This window comes from Antennarius striatus, chromosome 8 (assembly GCF_040054535.1).
Source record: "Antennarius striatus isolate MH-2024 chromosome 8, ASM4005453v1, whole genome shotgun sequence".
Taxonomy (NCBI): Eukaryota; Metazoa; Chordata; class Actinopteri; order Lophiiformes; family Antennariidae; genus Antennarius; species Antennarius striatus.
Genome location: NC_090783.1, coordinates 5,562,887 through 5,586,153, shown reverse-complemented (window position 1 = coordinate 5,586,153; position 23,267 = coordinate 5,562,887). Strand labels below are relative to the sequence as shown.

Sequence of the window (23,267 nt, the reverse complement as noted above, 5' to 3'; positions counted from 1 at the left end):
ATTCTTCAAAATATCCATCTTTATCTTTTCAAAAAGAATGGTCGTTTTAAAATAAATTCTGATCGAGTGACAGAACAATATTTTACTTATATATATTTTTTAAAACTCCAAAATGAGTTACTATATAAAAAATGTGTGTGTGTGGGGGGGGTTTCTCCACAGAATTATGAGAAGAATTAAATTAAATTTCTGCTCTCATCTGCATGGGAAACGGTACCCATTAGAGCAGGGGCGTCAAAGTCAAATACACACAGGGCCAAAAAAATTAATGTGCTAAAAGTCGAGGGCCGGACTGATTCAATGTTTATTAAAACATATTGAAATGAACATAGCTAACAGTGTAATGATTAAATAAATAAAGCTACATTTTGCACAATAATAATATTGTGCATGCATAAAAATAATGAATTATTGTGCAAATTTTTTTTATTGTGCTGCTCTTCAATCCTACCAATCACTTCTTTCAAATAGAAAAAAATAAAATAAAACCAAATTAGTTGTATAATTTCTCATGGCTCGTATCTGCAATTTTCCCTGAGTCCATTCAACTGAAATAAATCTGAATAAATAAAACAAAATGCAAAAATCTATGGCACACAGACAAAACAATGTGTCCTTCAAAGAGACATAACATCTTGTAGAAACAAATGTAAAAATTTAGCTGGATTTAAAACTGAAAATGCGTTACTGCTTTGAGATGGTCACTTGTCTGAGGCTGACCCTGATATTTGATGGTGTCTCATCTTTCATACAAGTTCATCAATGTTGGGGGTCAGGGTTCATTCAGGGTTCAGGGGTCATTCAAGGGTCAGGCTCTGAGCTGAGGAAACCCTCAGGATGGAGTGAGGGTGTTTATCAGTGTGATGTTTTGTTCAGCTTCATCAGAGAGAACAATTGTTCACACAGCTCTGTGCTACGAAACATAGAAAGCGTCGGAGCAGCTTGGACGCGCATCTGGGGTATGGTGTCGGGGATGAAACATATAAACTCAGTAGAAGTCAAGCAGGTTTACCTTTGACTTCTCTGAACACACACTCTGACTCCCACCTGGCTTGAAACCCCCTGCTCTCAGCGTCCGCCTTCCTTTTAGCCATTTTTGAGGAGGAAAGTAGATAAATTCAACCTCTGCTCTGAGTGCTGATAAATGACGAAACCAAAGCCCACTTGCTGCACTGCAGTGACTTCCGCTGCCGTTGCATTATGGGGAATGTAGTTTTGGTGCGTGCAAAACACCAGTGGGCCAATGTGGCCTACGGGCCGGTTCTAATAGTAATTAAAAATCCGGTGGGCCATAAATAATTCGTCACGGTCCTGATCTGGGCCTTGATTTTGACATATGTGCATTAGAGTAACACGATTTAAGTCCAGGGTTAATATGTAAAGTATCTAAGGTATTAAATGGCATGCAAGTTAACATTTAGCTTGGCCATATCTACTATCACATGGAACAGATGAAGTGAATCTGAGCATAGGTTAAAAACACACTGTTTGGTCCACCAGATCAGAATGGGCTTTGTTTCTCAACAACCAGGAAGTCTAAAAAAATGTATACTACCATCTATATACCAAAACAGTAATGTATTAAACTAGACAGACACTAAACAGTTTGCCTCCAAGAAAATAAGCTTTCAAGTAAACAAGAGTTTCACTTGGGATTTAGAGATATTGTTCCATTGAAGAAAAACAGAGGAAAATGAAAAGGAAAACTTTTCTGAAACTTCGGAAATAACTCCAAACAGTTAGGCAGTTTTATTATGGGTGGTCTATCATTAGTTTTCATGATATTGGCATAATGCTATTAAAAGGCCTGATTACGCAATGTTGAAGATTGTGGACACTAAAGTGATGTAAAATATGTTCACCTTTTCCACAGCCCAAGACATACCCATGTACAAAGTTGATCAAAACCCACCCGTCAAAACTTCTTGAGAAACAAACAAAGGGATGAACATGGTGGATAACAACCTCCCACTGCACGTTTATGTTTAAGACTACAGGAGGTATGATAAGTCTGTTGGTTACAGTTTCAGTGGTAATGCAGGAAGAATTCCACGTCCTAGCACTGACATCTTCTGGTCAAATAGAACCACCGCATTCAAAAGTAGGTCAAGACCAAGTCCCAAATCCTACCGTATGTTTCCATTCAGGTGCAACTGATCAGTCTAACTTCTACCTGCCTTGTCTTTTGTGTTTTATTGCTTTTCAGATTAAGTATTAGGGTATTCCTGTGATATAGTATATCAAAATAATAAAAGATTCAAACCATAGAAGAGATATACTGTAATTGTTTAGCAGTAATATGTAAGGTGAAAAGTCTGCAGCACACTGCCTTTTAACAATCACACATTCCATATATTATAAAAAATGTTAGTCCAATATTATGAAAAAAATAAATAATGTAAATAGATGGAAACAAATGGAAGCCACTCATCCAAAAAAAGTGATGAGGTATTAGAATTTTTTTGTTTGTTTGGTGGGGATTTTTCCTACCATGCTTGCAAAGATGCTCCACCATTCTCCGTACCACCAGAGGCACACCATCCTCCAGCAGTCCCCTCTCCTGCAGCTCCAACAGGGACGCTCCAAACAGCTTGGTGTGCTTGACTGTCCTGGATCTCAGCATAGGTATCTGCACCATCTTCTTCATGTCTTCTTTAACCAGCACTGCTGTCTCGTTGTGCTATTGGGAAAAAAGTGAAGAGGGTTAGGACTAGCAAGCAGCGCTGAAGCTGGCATCAGGCAATTATTCTCAGAGGGAGGCTCTCTTTGCTCCATGAACTCAAAGGTGTGAGTGGTGTTGGATGTGTCTCTGTGGAGTCTGTACAGCACATGCTCCTGTAGATGTACTGCCAGGACACTGTGTGCTAACAGCTAAGTGAACTGCAATGTGTTGCTACGACAAATATCAGGTTACCGCGCAACACCTTTGGTTATAGGCCTGCATGCTCAAATAGACACATTCATGGATGCACATATCTGGTTTCAACAATTACTTAAACTATTTATATCATTATTTGATGGTGTGCAGAAGGCTGGGAGGATTCTAAGTTAAAATATTTGAAATTTACCCTTTAAAATACTGTAGATCATTTCTATATAGAAGTAGATTCTGGCTCTTGCTTGTTGTGTGGTCATATTTATTTTGCACCTCTGCTGCATCTCCTTGGTGTACACACCCTGTAAACTAGAGGCTATGCATATATTTAGTGTCTTTATTTATAAGGGATTCATTATGTCTTATCTGATAAGTTGTGAAAGCAAATAATACCACAAGCTGCCTCTGTTTACATGCACTGATGTACAGACCACACAAGACACTGTATCCTTGCCTTCTAAGTTAAAAGCTGGTCTGTCTTAATGTGATCAGTGCCAGTGGTAGGAAAGCTCAGAAACACCAACCACAGACAAGAGTTCTGTGAACAGGAAAAGCCTTCCAGAGCTTTTCAGACCAAGAATTGTATCCATAGCGACAACTGCACCATGTGACATGTTGTCATTCCAGAGTTCACTGCTTCAACTCAGTGAACTGACCCGCAGTGAGATGAGAGGTCCACCAACTATGAGGTAGTGACAATGAGGGTCAAAGTGACGCGATGCTGGGCCTGGTGGAAGTGGGTGATGAAGAGGGAGGGCTAAAGATTTTATTCCCTCCAAGGCCAACTGCTCAGACATAATGGTAACAGCGCTTCTCTGAAAATCTGATTAAAACCGGTATCACAGATGGTTACAGAGCATGACAGATGCTCGGAAGCTTTAATTCACCATGCATCTGAGCAGCTTGGACAGGTAATGTATTAAAGGGGATCAGAAGTCCAGTTCTTTGGTGGCAGTTGTATAAAAATCTCTCAGTTGTTCCCTCTTGTTCAATATCAGATTAAGAACACTTTTGTGAAGATGGCGAGTCTCTTACCAGACTTCATTCTTTTCAACCAGTGTATATAAATGTAGATGAACAGATCACATACAGTAGTTCTGTTACTGTGTGAGGAAATAAACCCCTTCCTGATTGTAATGTGGTTAAATAGAGTTTCAGAATTACAGCTTTTCACACTCAGTTTCATGTTTTATTTATGTCTCTTTCCAATTAGAATAAACTTTATTTAAATGTGAAGAATAAAGGGAAACACTTGCTGATGATGTCCATTTGACTCAACTGTTTCTGTGACCGCCTGCTGTGACTAGCCCAATAATCTGCATCTCTACCTTCCCTCCCCCATCCTGAAAACGTTTTCACACCTCCTGTCAGTGAGACAGAAACCTACTGTCACTAGATTTTGGAAAGCTTCTCCCCTTGACAAGTAGCTCCTAAATCTGTGAATGAATAGTCTGGTTTAATAAACATTGTATAAAAAACCCCAAAGTTCTTTAAAAAAAGATAAAAGTATATGAACCGCAAACACACAAGGCCATTCTCCGGTGTGTATTTTGCCCAGCTCATCAGGAGGATAGCAAGCCCAAGCATGTGTCCTCCTTCCTCCTCCCTCCACCCTCTCCCAGTCATTGAGTGTGAAGTTGCCCCTGGGTGGCCGTCTGAGGCAACTGGTTGCAGCACAGACACAGGAGGCAACAGCTGCTCAGCAGAAAGAAACTACAGTTCAGGATATACAGTTTGCACTCCTGTTAGAGTGGTTCAGCTCACATACACACTTACTTTTTTTTTTCTTTCTGGGAAAATGACCTCATTGAATCACTGGGGGGGGGGGGGAACTCACTTGGAAAATCCTGGTAAACATGAAGGTTAGAATATGTAATTATACTTCATGATGGCAGACTGTCATCTGGCAAGGGTTCACGTCCTCAGTTAGGACCAGAAGGAAAAGTATAAGCTTGACTCTGGGAGGCATGTCAGGAGGGAAAATCAGAGAGTAGACGCTTGTGGCTCCTTGACAGATTAAAACCCTTTTGTCTACAAGAACACTGAACATGCATTTTTAAACCCTTAATCACAGGTTGAATTGGAAGACTTGGTGCCAGCTCAGGCTTTGTTGCATTCTACTCACACAGATGGTAAGAGCTCCTGCCCCCATTCTTCCACAGGAAAAAAAGTGCCTCCGGAGGCACAGATGAGTTGGGGGTGGGGGGGGGCGACTCTCTGCTGTCTTTCCTTCTCCTCTTCACTTTTTTCCAGGACACACTTTTGGGCTTTTCCCTTTGGTGGGAATCCCTTCCACCTCAAATTGTGCCATTCAAGAATTTCAAATAGATCTCCACACAGATAATCACACCAGGGTATGAGCCTGAAGAAGAGCTGTAAGCACCGGCAAACTATCCAGACTCAAGAGCACAGATTGGGGACTGCCTCTTTGCCTTCCTCCCTCTTCATTCCCCTCTCTCCTCCTCGGATGAAATCTGAGCCGCACCCTCTCATTGGCCGAACCGTCTGGTCATGTGATTAACCCAAAACTTCCTTACTTGCAAAATCCTTACCATTTGCAATACATTATAAAAGTAATTATATTGTAATTAGATACGTACTACCTTATCAATTTAAACTTACACAATAATGATGAAAATCTAGATTTAATTAATTGTGAAAAATAGTTGAAAAAATAATTCAATGTGAAATGAAAAGTTTGATTTGATTTCAACAACAACAGCTTAGGCTCTTTTTCTTACATGCCTATTTTTAAAAAAAATCTTAAATGTTTAAACTTGTTTGCTTTAAAAATGAAGTGTTTTAGTATTGAAGACACTTTGTGATATCAAATCTTACAGGTTATCAATTTCAGTTGGGACAAAATCTCGGATACTATTACAACGAGAGAGATAAACATGATGCTGAGCACTAATTAAAAAGCTATAATGATTTTTTCCCCCCATTTGAGCATGAAAAAAACATAAATACAAAATGAACACTGTCACAATCTTTATTTTTAGATATAGTTATTATTTGGTTTTGCCGTTTTCATATTTAAACTTCTTGATGTTGTTGTGGATCCAGCTACTGAAGGAGGAGACACGGGTGAATACGGATGGCTTCTTATCTCTGATGCAACCTTGAGGTCCAAAGCTTACAACACCATGCACCTCCCAATGAATGAAGTCAGGACTCAAGCAAGCAAAAGGACCCCCAGAGTCACCCTGTAGGGAAAAAGGAAGAAGTCACTGCAATGTGCTGAATACAGCGATCAAGTCTGGAATCTATAAAGGCTATTGTTGACCAGAAAACTAACAAAGCTGTGGTGAGGGAGGCAAATGCCTTTTGTGCTGTTTTAAAATTCTTTCTTTCTAGAAGCAAGTGTGGTCATTATGGCAATCAAGTAACGGTCCTGTCTGCTTTTTACCCAATTAGGCCTGAAAACTGCTGTCAAGGCTGGATGATCACAAACAAAAATGTTTACGTGGGCGTTACATTATAGAACCCCTATCATTAGAGGCCAGAACACTTATGTAATGTGTCCGCAAAGCTACCCAGTGGTTGCAACTCTCATCTATGAAGCAGATGCATGGCGTTAAACCCCTTTAGATTAGTCCTCTCACCTGGCAGGCTGACTTGAGCTCATCTGGAGACTCATAGCCGGCGCAAATCATGGACGGCCTGACGGTGTCCCACCAGTAAGCAGGTTTACTGCAGGTCTTGAAGTCAATAACAGGAAGGGCTGCTTGATTTAACTTCTTAGACACTTCGGGCATCCAATTACCTAAAATACATGTAAAAGTACAAGTTTATATTATTGCACACCTTTCCACCCCACTAAACTCAACTCTCCATGTATATATTGAGCCACACTCATCACTCAGTTTTCCAACAATATGAAAATAGTTTGCATTTTCATCTCAGAACAGGGACCCTCAGATGGCGTGCTGACTCCAGTTCCTGGAGTTTCATGATAATAATAGCTATGGAAGAGGAAACACACCTTTCTCATCTCCCCACCCGGTGACGAAGCAATGTTTCCCAGGAGGCAGCAAAGCCCCAGACATGGGCAGACAGATGGGGCTGATCTCCCTCGTCATGTTGACAGGCTCTGCCAGATGGACCAGGGCTATGTCATGGGTGATGTCATTGTGATCCTGCTCATAGACGAACCTCTCATGGCGGATGATGCCGTCCACTTTGTAGCATTTCTCAGCTGAGGGAACGTCCATGGAGGAGTTCATGTGATGTTTCCCCAAACACATGCGCCAGATGGAGGATTTATTAAAAGGCCTGGAAAGCAGGTAGTAGACTGAAACATTGCCCTGCAAGTCCCTGCTAACCTCAGTGAAATCGACAACAGCAGCAGATATGAGTGTTAATTATACAGCACTATGATTGATTCACTATCTGTATTTTTATCTTACACCATGAAGCAGTGAGCAGCAGTAAGAATCCATTCCTCGTGAATCAGGGAACCTCCACAATTATGCATGTGAGGTATGATAGAAATAGGTGAAACCTGGGGAAAACAAAATTATGTGTTCAAAGTAAAACTTGATTGCTATGTTTAACAGGCACACACAGAGAAACAGGTGCTGGCTGTACCTGCATGGAAACTTGCCAGGGCCAAGAGTGGGGGACTGCCTCAACCCCGTTAACCACCCTTATGGTGGCATTACTGGGTGCCACCGCAGGCCTTCCACAGTTTATCGGCCAGTCTGGGGGAGAGAAAAAGTCAAATGAAATGATCGATGAATAGCCACCGTCTTCTATCATTCACTCAACCTGTATTCATACAAAATAATAAATAGCAAACACAGTAACAACTTTAAAAACAAACTGGGTGTTTCACATTCCATTTTTACACATTTAATTTTATTTCATTTAACAGAAACAAAACAATATTTTCCTGTTAAGCAAGTTGTTGTTTTTTAAATAAAAAATCTCCAGTTTTAGATCACAACAATTGACCCCACATCAGACACAGAGCTGCTATGACTTCGGCTAAGATTACACTCACTGATTGTGATGTTGTCCCATGGATTAGAAGGTGGAGGAGGTAAAGTTGGAATAACACCGGTATCAGATCTCCAGAAACCACGAAATCCACTCTGCTGGTTTTGTGAGTTACTCAGAAAGCGAATGACAACTGAGTTGACTGATAGGTTCATGATGGGTGGAAGAGCAAAGCCACAATATCGCCCTGCAAAAACAGACGAGAGAGTTTTTTCCCCATTTTGTGATAAATTGGCATTTGGAAATTCTTTGAAAACAGTCTTTAATCTAAAACAACCTACCCACTGATGTCATGGATGCTCCAGAAAAGATCTCCACATAGTCCACACATTTTCCAAACAGGTTTGAAGCTTGCAGTTCAAAGTGAGTGAAGCCAACTTGGATCATTCTTGCTGAAGGAATGTCAATGCGCCATGTACACACAGACTGGCTTTGATAGTGCCCGGGCCAGTTAGGAGAGGTTATTTCTCCCTGGTCGCTGCTGAAGCTCCCTCCACAAGGAGCTGTGTGTGATTGTGTAGGAACAACATAATGACCATGAGATGCTTTAGGTTTGAATGATAAATATTCCCTTTTTCTGATCCATTTTTACCAGTCTTACCCTCGTGGGGATCCACCGCCCTCCAGGAGGCATTGAAGCCCGTGTCCACCACCTTGTTGTTGGAGGAGAACGTGATGTGGAGTGTGTTTCCATCGCTCACCAGGTCTTTAGGGGGTAAATGGCTGCAGTGTGTGCCTGAGCAGAAATGAGCATGAGTTGCTGTTGGGCTTCTTCTATTCGAGAACAGTTTATGGTTTTTGAATTATATTGACATCTTTATTCCATACTTGTTTCTTTCTGTTTCTGGATGCAGGAAGCATAAAGTGGCACCTGGAAGTGTGTTTTCAATGTCCTTCAACCAATGCATTCATTATTTAATCCTTGGGAAAATATTAGCAAATGCTAGCTTTTTTTTTTAACTCTAACTAACAAAACTAACTAAAGCTTGAGAGGAAGATGTTTTTTATTACAGCTTTGATTTATGGTCAAAGCTAGTGCATAGCTTTGTCTGACAGTCTTGACAGAAAGAAAAAAAGAGTCAGTTATTCACATACCTAAACTGCCTGTCCTGTCTTTGAGACTGACTCTGTCATTCAGGCACAGCTGACTCTCCTCCAGTGAGAAACTGTGGAAATGGAGATGGACTAGTTTGCCAGTGGGCACATGGATATTCCACTGGCATCTGGCCTTGTTGCTGTAGCTGCCAGGGTAACCCATGGAGGACACAGTTCCTTCTGTGCCATTTAAGTCCTTTGCCCCTCCACAGCCAGATACTACACAGGACAGAGGAGGACAGAAGGTGAAAACAAGCAAGAAATTCTCTGAACCATATTTAGTTTTTGAGCAAAATGGGTCAGTTTAGACCAGCTGGATTCATACTGTGCTCATTGTAGATGTCCCTACGAATGACATTTTCAATCCAGGGGATATAGGCAGAGGAGCGTGTGAACACAGAGGGTTTCTTATTCATAATGCATCCAATAGGGCCAAAGCTGGTTATGCCATGAACCTCCCAGAGACTACCAGGAGCATCCTGACACACCAGAGGACCACCCGAATCTCCCTGTCATATAGTCAACAATTCATCATCTTATTAGTGAATACCATGTAGGGAAAGTTAGATACGTAAAATCACAGGGATCATCTATTAGCTCTGGACTCTTGGGGGACTCTCTTACCTGGCAGACGGACTTGAGCTCATCAGGAAGGGTGTAACCACAACAGATCATGGAAGTCTTGACCTGGAACCACCAGTAATCCATCCTCTTGCAGGTGTCATACGGCACAACAGGTAGGGCGACCTGATTAAGGGCCTCTGCCACTTTAGCATTGGTTGAATTCCCTGATGCACAAAGCAGTTTAGAAAAATCTTGAACTGTTCAACAGAGGAGGGTCATCACAAGATGTACCTGCATATTAGTTCCAGCAGAGGGCGTGCAAGACACATAGCAACACATCTGCTGGGCCAAAGTGTGCTGCGGGTAGGCCATGGTGTACATTTAATATCTATGTTACTGGATGCAGATTACCAGTCTCATCTCCCCAACCAGTGGCGTAGCATTTCTTGCCCCCAGGAAGCACTTCCTCCTTGGATGGAAGGCAGGCGTACGAGATCTCTGTGCTGGGGTTGACATCTCCATCCAACCGGACCAGGGCAATGTCAAACTCCACCGTGGGCACTGTGGGATACTTGAATTCTTCGTGGCGATAGATGCCAGTCACACCAAAGCAGTGTGCACTCGGCTCCGTGTAAGTCAGGTTGTGTTTGCCGAGGCACATCCGCCATCGCTGCAGCTCATCTGCGTATCTGGGTTACACATCAGCAGATAAATAAATAACAACACCTCAGTGTTTATACTGAACACAGCAGACAGGCTAAGTTACACATCCCTGCAACTGCATCACTGAAGCTGACAGGAAACCGGAGCTGTGTCTGTAGGAACAGGGGATAATGGGAAGACAAAAACTACTCCTCACTGTAACTTACAGACCATTTCAAAAGGTACTTCAAACAAGGGATTCCTCTTGAACTATAATAAACCTGAAGATTTAAAGGAAGCACACACACACACACACACACACACACACACACACACACACACACACACACACACACACACACACACACACACACACACACACACAAACAAACATCAATGACTGCCTTCTCAGGTTCAACAAATAGACTTCCACAAGGTTTGAAGAAAAGCTTGGGGAAAAGAAGGTCTTAGTTCATCCACTGCATGTGAGAATAATTCAGGCTTTTACCTCATGAAGCAGTGGGCTGCTGTAAGTACCCAGTTCTTATGGATGAGCGTGCCCCCACAGGTATGGAAAAATGTGGGCTCTGGACGACTGGATGGCCAAACCTGCAACAAACATGCACGCATAGATAAGTTGAGGTCTTTTATACTAGTGTCATGGAATACGTAGAATTTACAGGTGTTAGTTTTGAGAGGATATGCCCCTGCAGTATGTAAATAATTAATATGTGATATAGCAGACACTTTGAATAACTATTTAATTAACTATTTCTTTGCCATTTTGAAGTTTTACAGTGATAAATTGTACTTTTAAGAGACATCTATTAATTTCTCACCTGCATGGACACTTGCCAGGGCCAGGAGTGTGGCTTGGCTCTCTCTCCATTCACAATGCGTGAAGTAACAATAGGAGGAATAGCTGGTTTTCCACATGTACTTGGCCAGTCTGAAAAAAAAAAAAAAAGAGAACAAAAGGCATTGTGGTCAGTCCCATGTGTTGTTGCCTGTGCATGTATGGATTTGTTTGTTGATTGTTTGTGTGTCAACAAACCTGAATATACAGTACACATCTGCAACTAACAGATAAGCCCTCATGTTGTAGGGAAGGTTTTCAATCAGTGACTGGCTGCAATCTAATTTTTACCTTCTCCGATGAGGCCGATGTATTTCAGGGCGTGTGTTTGCTTAACTTTACATCCATCGTGTGAAATGTCTTTCCTTCCACACTGGATCATCATGTAAATTTAATGATATTTCAGTTACAAGCCCAATGTCACCAGCACAAGCAGATCTCAAATGGATAGCTTTTTTGAGGTAAATTATTGATTGTGAATTGGACTTAATTTAATGAAAAGAAACTTGAGTTTTAGCAGTTTTTACTGAGTGCTTGTCTAGTTGAAATTATTTTCTGGCTGGATTCTCCTGGCTACAGTGAACAACATCCCTCTTTTTCTTCCATTCTTTAATCTCCAGTGATATCTTCATTGCATCTTCATATGAACATGCCAAGCTCAAAAAAACCAATACATCCTGAACTGAACTAGTAAATTCATTATTTTCAGTCAAAGCTACTTGACATCACTGAATCAGTACATACATAAATATCATTTGGTCACCCAAGCAGGTGACATTAAATGGTACACTACATCTTATCCTACATTCCCTTACTTCATTGCTCACACTGTCTTTTCTTTCTTCAACCGACAGACAGGACATTTCTGTTAAGAGGATGGGTGGAAAAAAAATATCCCAGAAGCAGCAATGTCTACCGGCCAGTGCACTCTCATAGCACCTTGCCTAACTGCACATCTTGACGCAGCAGGAACATGGGAGACGGGGTCGTAACAAAGGGGGGAGGATGGGAGGAGGTATGAATCAGATGTTTGTGAGGCTGGTCTTAGTGCAGGGCTCTGCTACTGGTTTGCATGCTAACCTGAAGACTGTGTATCACAGAACTGGAGAGATATGTAAAGAGAGATTGCAACATCATAGATAAAATACAACACTGCGGTTCATGTTTGAAAAATAAATACATGCAGTTTGGATTTATTCTTAAAATAATTTTCAATCTAAGCATTATAAGTCAATCCCTTGTTGGTAAAAACTCCAATTAGTGCAACTTTTAATGGAGTATTAATATTGCAATTCAGACATGTCAAGATATCCCACCTATGGGTATGTTGTCCCAGGGGTTTGGTTTGACGGGGGGCTCAGTGGGAGCAGGGAGACTGGTGTTTGTTGTCCAGTAGGCTCTGAAACCTTTGCCCTCGGTGAACAAGTCTGTGTGGAAACGAATCATCAGCCTGCTTCCTCTTGTCTGGATGGCAGAAGGCATCCTTGTCCCACAGAATGGACCTAAAATAAAATAGAGTTAATTAAGTGGCACGGATGCTATACACAAAACATAGGTACAGTATACTTTTTACTTGTTTGCGTTTCATAATTTCTTTGATAATATGAATAATGGTCATAAATCATGCAAATTATTTTAGTATCAACTATTTCATACAAATTATTTTAGTATCAACTATTTCATTTTGTCCACAAACAAACTTACCATGCTTTTTAATCAGTGTATTGGTGAAACCATTGATGTCATACACCATTATGTTATCATAGCATTTAAACGTGATTATATCTCTGGGTTCTAGGTCAAAGTGGGTGAATTTCAATGAGATTTTTTTCCAAGCAGGCAGAGCAATGTTCCACATGCACTCAGCATTAGCCTTGTAGTTCATAGGCCAGTTGTGGGACTTTATAACCCCTGTTTCCTCTTTGGAAGAAAAGCCACATCCTTGGATTTCTGAAACAATAAGAGGCAGTTATTGAGAAATTTATTAGATAGAATATTACAATTAGATAAACACAGCCTAGCTACAGTTTCTCCATGTGAGAAGAGAGATTGTTCAGAAATACATATATACATTCTGATCATGATAAAGTGGAAGCAGAGGCTTCACCATTACCTCAATTTTTACTCAATTAGTTTGTGCTGTTTTTGGAACATTAAGTTCAGAGGATTAGAGGTAATTGTGGGCTAGTAAAAAGTAACTAATTAAATGTATTCAAACTGTACTGTACTTACAAGTTTTCATTATTTTCCCTTGCTTTTTATTAGGGTAACTTTATTAGATCTCAGTATAAGATCAGATAGAACTTGATCTATCCTGAGGCCTGCTGCAGCACAGCTGCAGTACTAAGTAGGACATTGTGCAAATACAAACATTCGAAATAAGGCCAAGAAACGATGTCTGTAATGCAAACAGGTTAGTTGTAGGTAACATTACGATAAACTAGTTAAGCATATGATGTAAACTCATTTTGTAAACCTCAATGAGGAAGGTGTTTACTTTCTCCACCTCTGCACACGGGCTCTGACATCATTATCATGTCTGATATCGATAAAGAAAGAGATATATACCCTTTATCTTTCCTGATTCACACTCTGACCTGTGTTCCATATTGCAACAGAGGATCAAGATGTTTTATGCTCAGTCTAAATGAGGTGTTGAGTTGTGTCAGCATGCGTGAGTGTGTCACTGTGGGTGTGGGTGGATGTGTGTTTGAGGATGTGCGTCCTCGGTACCTGTGATATCCTCAGTATACACAGCCTCCCATTTGGCAGAAAATCCTCGATCTGTGAGGCGACTGTCAGACTGAAAGGTGACAAATATCGTGTCACTGGCGCTTACTACCACGGGGGGGATGAGGTAGCCACAGTGTGTGCCTGAGGATGAGGGAGAAGAAGGACAGAAGGAAAACATGGATGTAAATAGTGGAAATAGGATGGGGGGGATGGTACATTTTTTAGTGTGATTGTGCGTGTGTGTGCGTGTGTGTGCGTGTGTGTGTGTGTGTGTGTGTGTGTGTGTGTGTGTGTGTGTTTGGAGGGAGATGCCGAAGCGCCAACAAATGAAGTTGACTTTGCAGTCTGTTTGTGTGACTTCTCCTGCTCATAAACACAAATCAGGTGATCTGCAGCTAGTGATGCCTCGTGAAAGCTAACAATTACTCAAACCGGAAATGTCGGCAAACATTTCTGATGGGCACATTATGCTACTGAAATGTGAGAAGCTGTTATTTGTGCAGCTAAGTCAATGCCTGTGGAAGCAACAGATCAAAAAGGCAGAATTCAATGTGTGATTCTTCAGCTATGTGTTGATTGTTAAATAAGATATGCTCGCTTTCTAGTTCGTCAATTTTAAAAAGTAATTTTCAGATGTCACTTTTCAAAGCCATGGTGTCATGTTCATTGTACATGACACCACTTGTAAAATAAATGCAATTACTTGTAAAATAAATGCAATTACCGTGGGTATGTAATTTTTAAAAAAATTCTCCACAAGTGCAGTAAGACCAGAAATCCTTTGACTAATTTAAATTGTTTTATGACACAATTGACCAAAAATCTTCCCTTTTATCTTGAAAAAATATTGTGGTCGTTATTTAATTTAAGCCATATCAGTAATTTACACTTTCTTTTAATTCAATGTCAGCTGCTTTCTGTCAATTTTGCTTTTCTTCTCTCTTCACAAAGACGCACCTCTTGAAATAACAGGAAGTATCACTATCACACTTTCATCACCTCATGCATGTATGTGTTTGTGTTATACAAACCTGTTACAGCAACTAAGCTGAATAATAAGGAAGGATCATCTTAAGTTTACTGAGCTCCTTGCAAACAACATCCTCCTCGACAGTTTTCCACCAGGGGATGGATGTACCACTACCTCTGCTCTGGGTTTGTCTAATACCTTGACACTCAAATTCAAAATTCAAGTGTTAAGTCATGAACAAGAGCAGTTCATGAGTTATTCTGGTTTTAGTTTATTTAAGTATTGTCATGACTCACCTAGAGTGCTGTATTTGTCTGAGATGATCAGTTTGTCTTCTTTGCACTGTCCAGTCTCTCCTGTGATTGCCATGTCAGTGATCTGCAGTTTAACCAGGAATCCCTTGGGTACCGATATCTCCCAAGAGCTATTTAGATGGGCAGGATATGAATTGGGGAATCCCTGGGATTGGATCACTCCTTTCCGTCCACTAATGATTACAGTACCACCACTTCCTGCCCAATAAGTGCAGAGATAGTAAAGTTAAAAACAGTTATTTTCAAGCCTCATTATATCTTCGCAAACAGCATCAAGAGCCAGCTTTTCTTTATACCTAACCTCCATTCAGTCATTACTTGTAAGTTAATGAAGACTATCTTGCTTCGACACAAAATTGCCCCATGAGTAGGTTCATTATGCAGTACCCTAATTGGCCACTGGAGAGCATAGATCTGTCTGCCAATAGCTTTAATACAGTGATGAATAGATAGCCCTCAGGGGGGATTGCCCCACTCCTGCACACAGAGCAACATGCATTCATCCTCATGCGGTAGCTGTCACTTGATTAGAGTTGGGTTTGTGCAGGGGAAGCTGCACAGGGAGGCCGTGCAGTTATGAAAGGTCTTTCAACAAGCTCTCAAATGAACTGAGTATAATTTTATAAGAGAAAAAAAAATCTCTGAAGCCAGCTAAAAAAATGTAATCAACGGTAAGTCAGCTACAGCAATGTTGCTCTTTCATTTGGTGGTGATCAGACAAATCAAAGACATTGATAGAAACACACGATGAAGAGAAGGTTGGCTATAAAAGACCTTTGAGACAAGCTCACGTGAAGTGAAAGAATAGTGCTCACCAGAAGATGTAGGGTTGGGTGTTTTTGTAGGGATGGGCGTTCCTGTAGGGATGGGCGTTCTTGTAGGCATTGGTGTTTTTGTAGGGATGGGTGTTGTTAAGCTCGACTTGGTGTAAGTCGCTTTGAATCCTTTAGAAGTCAGAATGTTGTCGGATTTGAAACGGACTACCATTTTGTTTTTACTGGACTCCAACGGCCTCGGTATCTTTGCTCCGCAGAATTTACCTTTAATGGATTACAGTCGGTGTTAAAAAGAGCTAAACAATAACAGAGGCTTGCAAAACAGCAATATTCCCAAATTACAGTTTACATAATTGACAACTAATCAATGCTGCTTTAACGATGAAGTCTCTCCAGATAAACTTGCATTCATTAGTTTCAAAATACAGACTCCAGAATCTCTGTCCATTATACAACTTTTAATTGAGCTCATCTTTTATTCATGAAACCACTTAGTTTGCATTGCTAATTTTGCACAAGGTCTACAGTCTATTTGGAAATTCTAACATATCCCTGTGCTTTGCGATTGCACTTCCAGTTTTGACATAATCTCTGATGATGTGGGAAAATACATTGGAATAATTTGAGCCCTCTGATAGCCTCGTACATGAAAATCATGTTTATTATTTCAGAAGCCAAATCTTTCCCTCTTGTATTCCTCTCTGCATGCAGGGAACGTATAATGCAGAGCTTACCTATTGAAGAAGAGCCAGCCGTGTCGCCATCATAGACCTGAACAAAGTCTCCACAGACCTCAGGGACCAGGTCAAAGGAAGTAAATGTCAGACGAACCCTCCAGCCTTCAGGCACTGTGATGCTCCACTGATCCAGCATAGAAATAAGGTACAAGCACAAACACACACACACACACACACACACACACACACACACACACACACACACACACACACACACACACACACACACACACACACACACACACACACACACACACACACACACACACACACACACAATTTAAAGTACGGTTGGTTTCTGAAGAAGGAGTAGTGTTTATAACATAATAATAGTATAATAATATAACATTATATACAGGGAGTTTGCAACAGATAATAACATTTTAACTCTTCAGGTAACACTTCAAATCAACTCTGTTTTTTTGTTTTGTTTGGACAGCTGATCACCAAAAAAAAAGCACAGGAAGATGAGATCATGATGACAGCACATATGACTGCATGAATAACCCCTGCATGAAAAGCATGCAAGGACCCAAAACAATCGACTCAGCGCCCTCCAAAACGAAAGCTGCAAAGAGCTAAAAGGTTTAAAAGGTGTCTATTGTGTCGGGTGACATGTGTGATCCTCAGTAATATAAGGTTCAGATGGTTAATAAATAGGAATGAATGTTACTCCTGAATTAAATTATGACAGTCACATAATACACAGGACGCAGTACGGTATTCTATAGCCTAACATCATCAAGAAGGCCAGGTGTCCTTGCTCATGTGGCTGTACCTGGTACAATGCTGCATTCGGGTAGTTCTGTTCTGGGAAGCCGGGGGTCATCAAATCCCCTTGGTCACCTTGGAGAAAGCCACCAGTTTCGGCTAGTTCTATCAGCGTGGATAGAGGGAGGGTACTTCAGCTCCACAGACAATCAAGGATACCTTAATACACCCCTTCACTCCCACGTAAACACCTTATGTCTCTCCCCTCCCCCTTTAAGTAGCACTCATTCCAACATTACTTTCTTGGTCAATCATATACTGTGAGAGAGAAATCCAATATTATGCCAGAGTCTGGGTAATTGTCTTTTGGATATAATGTTCCACTCATCTTAGTACCTGCTGTGAGCTCTGGAGCCACGGCTTTGTAATGAGCCTTGAATCCTTGGTCAGTTTTCTTGTCATTGGTGTCGAAGTAAACTGTCAGTCGGTTTGTAAGTGAAACCAACGGCCTCGGTTTGACGTAGCCACAGTATTTACCTACAAATACAATACAAATTATGCAAAAAGCGATACAGCCTGTTCCTTTGCAATGAAACAAAGCCCATTGTCACAACAGAATATCACAGTAAGATCCCAGAAAGACACAAAACGACCAACAAAAGTGGCAAATAGAATCCAAAAGCACCCCGTCAGTAAGACTGTGTGGCTCACTAACACTAGATGGATGGAAAAAGCTCAACCAAAGCACATTGAGGGGTTGGTGTTTTTTTAATTCTTCACCTATCTGAACAAGATACATAATTCAACACTTTAAAAAACAAAAACAATTTGTTTTTCCCCTTTAAGGCTGGAATTAATACATGTTTTACCGATGATTCCCAGTGAGTCTTGCAATGTGACGGCGTCTCCTGTACAGAGTTTGGTGTCCTCCAGCGCAAAATCTTCAAACCACAGATGGATGACCTGCAACAAGCAGATGTGTGTCATCTGTCTAGTTATTTCAGTTTGAAAAGTTGATATGAGAGACAGGGAAGGAGAGGCAGGCTCGTTTTGTTGAAGATAGACAGCAAAAAGATAAACAACATAAAGAGACAAAAGAAAATCAGCCTCCACTCAGGCAAAAGCAACGAGGCAGCCATGCTAAAAGACAACCAGGAATAAAGTGGGGTTTTTTTGTTTTCCTCCTGTGGGCGCTGAAGGAGAGATGAGGAGAATGAAGGAGACGAGGCAGCCATCTGTCCAAGATACTGCTATCGCATTCATCCCAGCTGTCCTTCACTGTTTGGCCTCGCATAAGACACTTTTCCGCAGCGGTGACTTGACAAAATGATCAGTCACCGCACACTACATCTAAGTCTCTATTTGAAATCGGAGCACGAGGGAAATCATTTATTTTTAAGCAGTCCGTGTCTGTTTTTCATTTAAAAAAAATAAAAATTTAAATTTGATAAACTAGTCTGATCCCTGAAGGGAAATTAAGAGCACACTCTAGTTAGTAACACTTCAAAAGCATGCATACATGTTAGTTTGTGCAGGTCCCTGTAGCACACACACACACACACACACACACACACACACACACACACACACACACACACACACACACACACACACACACACACAAACACACACACACACACACACACACACACACATACAGAGCACTGCCTTGCTCAAGGGTGCCTTGGCAGTGCTCTGGATGTTCTCAAGGTGAGCTGAGACCTCCCTCTGTCAGCTCTCACTCTGGGTGGGGGTTTTTTTGGGCAGAAGCGGGAATAAAACCGCCGATCTCTGGAGCATTGGACCACCCGCTCTACTGCCCACTCTACCACTGAGCCATTGCCGCCCTACTGCTGTTCTGTGGCCTACAAGTGAATATGATTATAAATCAGGTCTGAACCCAAGCTATGATCTCTGAACCCCAGGCGCTGATATGAAATCCTAAATATTAATATTTCACTTCTGTTTCTTCATGGCATGCACACATCAAGGAGATGACTTCTACATATATAAAATTTTACATATTTAGTACAGCATTCCTAACATTGGACTTGTTCAAAAGTAGTCCATTCAGAGGACTCATTCTACTTGTCAAAACTGAGTCAGATAAGTTAGATATTTGGGTTTATGACAGTAACATCCTCCAACACCCTTGGACAGTAATTCTACAGTGCTCATCAATCACGGTTTGGAATAACAATGATGCTGATCCCTGTCACCTTGTCCGGGTCCACAGTGATGTTCCAGGTGCAGCCCTTTCCATTATCGTAACTATTTGGATAGTTCCAGCTGGTGAAGGTGCCCGACTCTCCAGACAGCTGTTGAGAACCACCACACCCTGATTCATCTCCTGGAAATTAATGGCGAAGAAAGACACTCTTTTTTTAAATCCATGTCAATTATAGCAACACATACGCTGTATGTCATAGCATTTAGCATTTCACGTTAACAGGCATAAAAGTGAGATAAAAGATATTGGAGTACACTGTGGGTGAAGTTGAACTTTTATAAGATACGTTAATAGTCAATAAATGCAATGCAGTTAACCCTAATGGGACAATAGACTCTGTTTTGAATGTATTTTAGCACCATGTGTTGCATAAATGTGTAGAAATTTTTACTTGATGAAGAAGATAGAAAGAAACCAATTAAGGGATCATAGAAGTGAGTTGGATTTATCAACAGGAAAATAAATGCCTTTACATAATTTCCTGGTAATCCAATAGGGTTATCAATGTCAATTTTGATCAGAGCACGATGTAACAAAAACACCCTCCATGAAATCTCACTAACATTTGTTGAAAAGGTCACTCTGCTGTTTATTCATTACAGTCCAAATAGAAACACTGCAGGCTAATTCGAATGGCTAATAAGCATGTTTTGTTATCTGGAGAAAAAAACCGAAATCAATGGGGAAGCCTTTGTGATTATAAAGTATGTCATCATCTACACATGCAGTGCGACTGGGGCAGCTTCTGTTTGGGGATCTGGAGTGCAGCTGTGATTAACGACAAAAAAATGGGACATATTTAGTCGTTTATGCAGAAAATGAGTGTAAACAATCACATGGTTGTGTTATCTGAAAGAAATCCGTGTGAGGGCAATGATCCTTTTAATGCATCTCGTAAATAAGAGCTGCTCTTTTAATTTGGTGTAATGGCAAAGATCAAACACCAAAACAGTGCATGAATATATAATACAGAGACAACAGCATCCAGATCCTCCCTCCTAATTGCATGTCCTATCTGGAAACACATTTGTCAACTTGACAGTTGTGTGGAAGGATTTATACTCGTGAAAGCAAATTGATTCATCTGATTTTACCACTTTACTCTTATAAAATCCTAAACATGTCTTCGCTACTTTTCCAAAGAAAACAAGGCAGCATAAATTTGTGTCACTCACACTGGGGAAGATTTTTTTCCTGCTTGAGAGTGGAATTAAAATCAGGGTTTGTAAATTAAAAAACTAAATTGGAAAGAAGTGAGGGGGAAATTGAGAGAAACAGCTGCAGAAATCAAATCTCAGGACATCTCCTGCATCATTTTTATACAGCCATGTTTTTGATACTCAGAACTAATTTCCACTTCACAATTTTAGCATGGTAAGAAATTTTCAATGAATTATATATAACACGTTCTCTGAGGACAATTAATGTCTCCCGCATTAGCACAACATCAAATATCTATAAGAGGCTATATGAACATCCTTTTTTGTTATTGTTGTGTTTGTTAGCCTGTTTGCTTGTTTGTCCACCATATCTTGAATATATTGCCAAAGAATTGTGAAGAAATTTTGTGTATCAATGAAGTTTGGAAAATTTTTAGAAAATTTTGAAAAGAATTAACATCATTGTGACTGATAATTGATGAACTTCTAACTGTGAAATAAAATATCTTGTACATGTTCTGTTGTTCCCCGAATAGATTCGCATTCTTACGTGGACATTTCCATTATGACTCAGTGCTAATAACAGAGTGACTTTAACAATTAAAAATGATGTTGGAAATTCCCATTTCAGTGCACAGTCGTGTCTTTTTTCACACAGCTCGAAAACTAATTTTAGATTCCGTTTTAATGCCTATTTTCCCACAAATTTACAATTTCATATCATCATCCGTTTCGCAGTCAAGTTAAGAGGATCCACCTTGTGTACAGTTGATCTAATCAACAATGACAAACTAAAATTTGTCATTTATCAATGGAGACTGTAGGTCCAGTTTGACAGTATGCTTTTTTGACACTGCTGCCAGAGATGCAGTTGCCTCAGGAAACTCTCACTTTGGATTTTCCATCAACAGCCTTCACTGTCACCATCTTGTCTTGTAGTATTTCCCACAGCTACTGAAATGTTCACAAGAACAAGAATAAAGAAACACTAATAATAAAATCTCAGTGTTGTTTCTTTCGTAAAAGATCTTCTATTATAATTATTGTTATAAATGTGTTTTAATTAGAGTTAGTTAATTTAGTGATAAGGATTAATGTTCTGCAGAAAGAATTGAGTGAATATGCAAAAAACAAGAAATTTTCCTGTAAAATGAAATTTTAAGATACTCTAAGATTATTGTTCGTATTAAAATAAAAGATAATCAATAAATAACAATTTTTGGAGCATACACGCTCACCTTCTACATGAGCAGAGGACTCACCTTTTTCAGTGAAGTACACGACTATAAAGCCGATGCAGACACCGGTCATGATCACAAATAGAAGTATCAAACATTTTTCCAGGGTACTCAAACCCCTGGATCGATGGTTTTCCTTCTCCACGTCCATTTTCCTCACAGTGGTGAAGGGACACCAGATGGGCCTCTTAAACTTACTGCCAACACAAGGAGGTCCAGAGAACTTTAACAGCTAAGATGAACTTTGAGCTCCCTCGTTCGTATCAGCCTGCAAACGTGAGAGAGTTAGAGGCCGAACCATAAAGCATAGAGCATCAACTTAAGTTAATAAGTAGTGACGGTGTCTTAATCAGATGACATTAGAATGCCTTTCATCGGAACTGTTTTAATATGCCCAAAATGATATTTCTTACTAGATTATATTCACAGGATTTACAACCTAATAAGATAATTCAGTCACCTATTTCTTTGGCTTTTGGGGAATGGAGGTCAGCTGTAATGACCAAGGTGGGCAAGAAGGTGTTCAACTTATACTGTTTAAAGTCTCCTTGATCTGTATCTTTTCTGTCAGCTTTTATTTAGAAATCTGTTTTCTCTCTTGAATCCACAGTGTTCACCACAGATGAGCAAAACATGATATAAACAGGAAATATATTATCACTACAAACTGATGACTAAACATATTTTTTACAGCTCTTAAATAAGTACAGTAGTACTCAGCATAAAATGTATTGAAGGTTAAGAGATTGAAATTTGCTAAAAGCTATGGTGAGATTGTCAATGCTATACTTAACATTGATCAATCAGGAAAGATAATTTAGTAATCAATAAAACAGTCATAAACTTTGGTTCAATAGTTTTATTATATTTTATTGCAGTGTGGTGCTGTTCAAAGTGCCTTATGAATAACTGACAAGCTGATAATAAGAGTGTGCAAATCAATTTATAACACATGCTTTTGAACTGTGAGGGCGGAACCTGGAGCACCTGTAGAGAACCTCACAGATATAGGGAGAACAGCAAAACATCTTGGTGATATGCGCTCCAATGTTGTCCTATTTTTGCTTTGCGCATCCAAAACATGAGCATCTGTCTGAATTGTAAGTGTGATATTTTTCCAAAGCCCTACACTTACACATTTCACTTCTGTTTCTGCTCAGGTGGAAAAGGAAGGATCATCTTCCCTCACTGTGTTGGACAATATTTCCCAAAAAAAGCACCAAGGTCAGAGGTATGGTTGTACACAGTAACACTTGATAAGGTTTGGTTTTATTAAATCTGAGTCATCTACTGAAATCACTTTGGATATTAAATTTAAAAAATTTCAAGCATGTATCGGTGTCTTTCTTTCCCACTGTTCTTCCA

General features: G+C 40.3%; 2 protein-coding genes across 4 annotated transcripts in view; both read right to left on the bottom strand.

The window, feature by feature from the left end:
* Nucleotides 1–5,262, bottom strand: part of fam13a (family with sequence similarity 13 member A) — a 44,777-nt gene extending 39,515 nt beyond the window's left edge. Inside the window, exons 1-2 of one of the 3 annotated variants that reach the window (XM_068322145.1) lie at nucleotides 5,001–5,262; nucleotides 2,491–2,680 (exon numbers count right to left, since the gene is read on the bottom strand). In XM_068322145.1, coding sequence (XP_068178246.1) covers nucleotides 2,491–2,680; nucleotides 5,001–5,027 — 217 coding nt within the window. In that variant the 5' untranslated portion in view covers nucleotides 5,028–5,262. The remainder of the gene's footprint in view (nucleotides 1–2,490; nucleotides 2,681–5,000) is intronic. The other 2 variants (XM_068322147.1, XM_068322146.1) reach the window with 2 other exon arrangements.
* Nucleotides 5,263–5,886: 624 nt separating this feature from the next.
* Nucleotides 5,887–22,053, bottom strand: zgc:154142 (uncharacterized protein LOC555481 homolog). The gene is made up of 25 exons (XM_068321108.1): nucleotides 21,903–22,053; nucleotides 19,494–19,624; nucleotides 18,144–18,237; nucleotides 17,671–17,811; nucleotides 17,342–17,439; nucleotides 16,561–16,687; nucleotides 15,866–16,090; nucleotides 15,033–15,248; nucleotides 13,767–13,907; nucleotides 12,738–12,983; nucleotides 12,350–12,535; nucleotides 11,017–11,126; nucleotides 10,686–10,786; nucleotides 9,947–10,224; nucleotides 9,596–9,759; nucleotides 9,297–9,480; nucleotides 8,972–9,190; nucleotides 8,469–8,612; nucleotides 8,158–8,379; nucleotides 7,881–8,063; nucleotides 7,466–7,578; nucleotides 7,285–7,379; nucleotides 6,861–7,150; nucleotides 6,481–6,641; nucleotides 5,887–6,081 (listed from the first exon to the last, which is right to left on the bottom strand). Exons 1-25 carry the CDS (start codon nucleotides 22,051–22,053, stop codon nucleotides 5,887–5,889), a joined length of 4,215 nt encoding a protein of 1,404 aa, XP_068177209.1.
* Between the last annotated feature and the right edge of the window lie 1,214 nt (nucleotides 22,054–23,267).

Coding starts and splice junctions, on each gene's coding strand:
- zgc:154142 (XM_068321108.1), bottom strand. CDS start 22,053: ATGGACGTGGAGAAGGAAAACCATCGATCCAGGGGTTTGAGTACCCTG. Junction 10,787..11,016: donor CCTGGCAAGTGTCCATGCAG/GTGAGAAATTAA, acceptor TGTTTGTTGCAG/GTTTGGCCATCCAGTCGTCC. Junction 6,642..6,860: donor CGGGTGGGGAGATGAGAAAG/GTGTGTTTCCTC, acceptor CATGTATTTTAG/GTAATTGGATGCCCGAAGTG.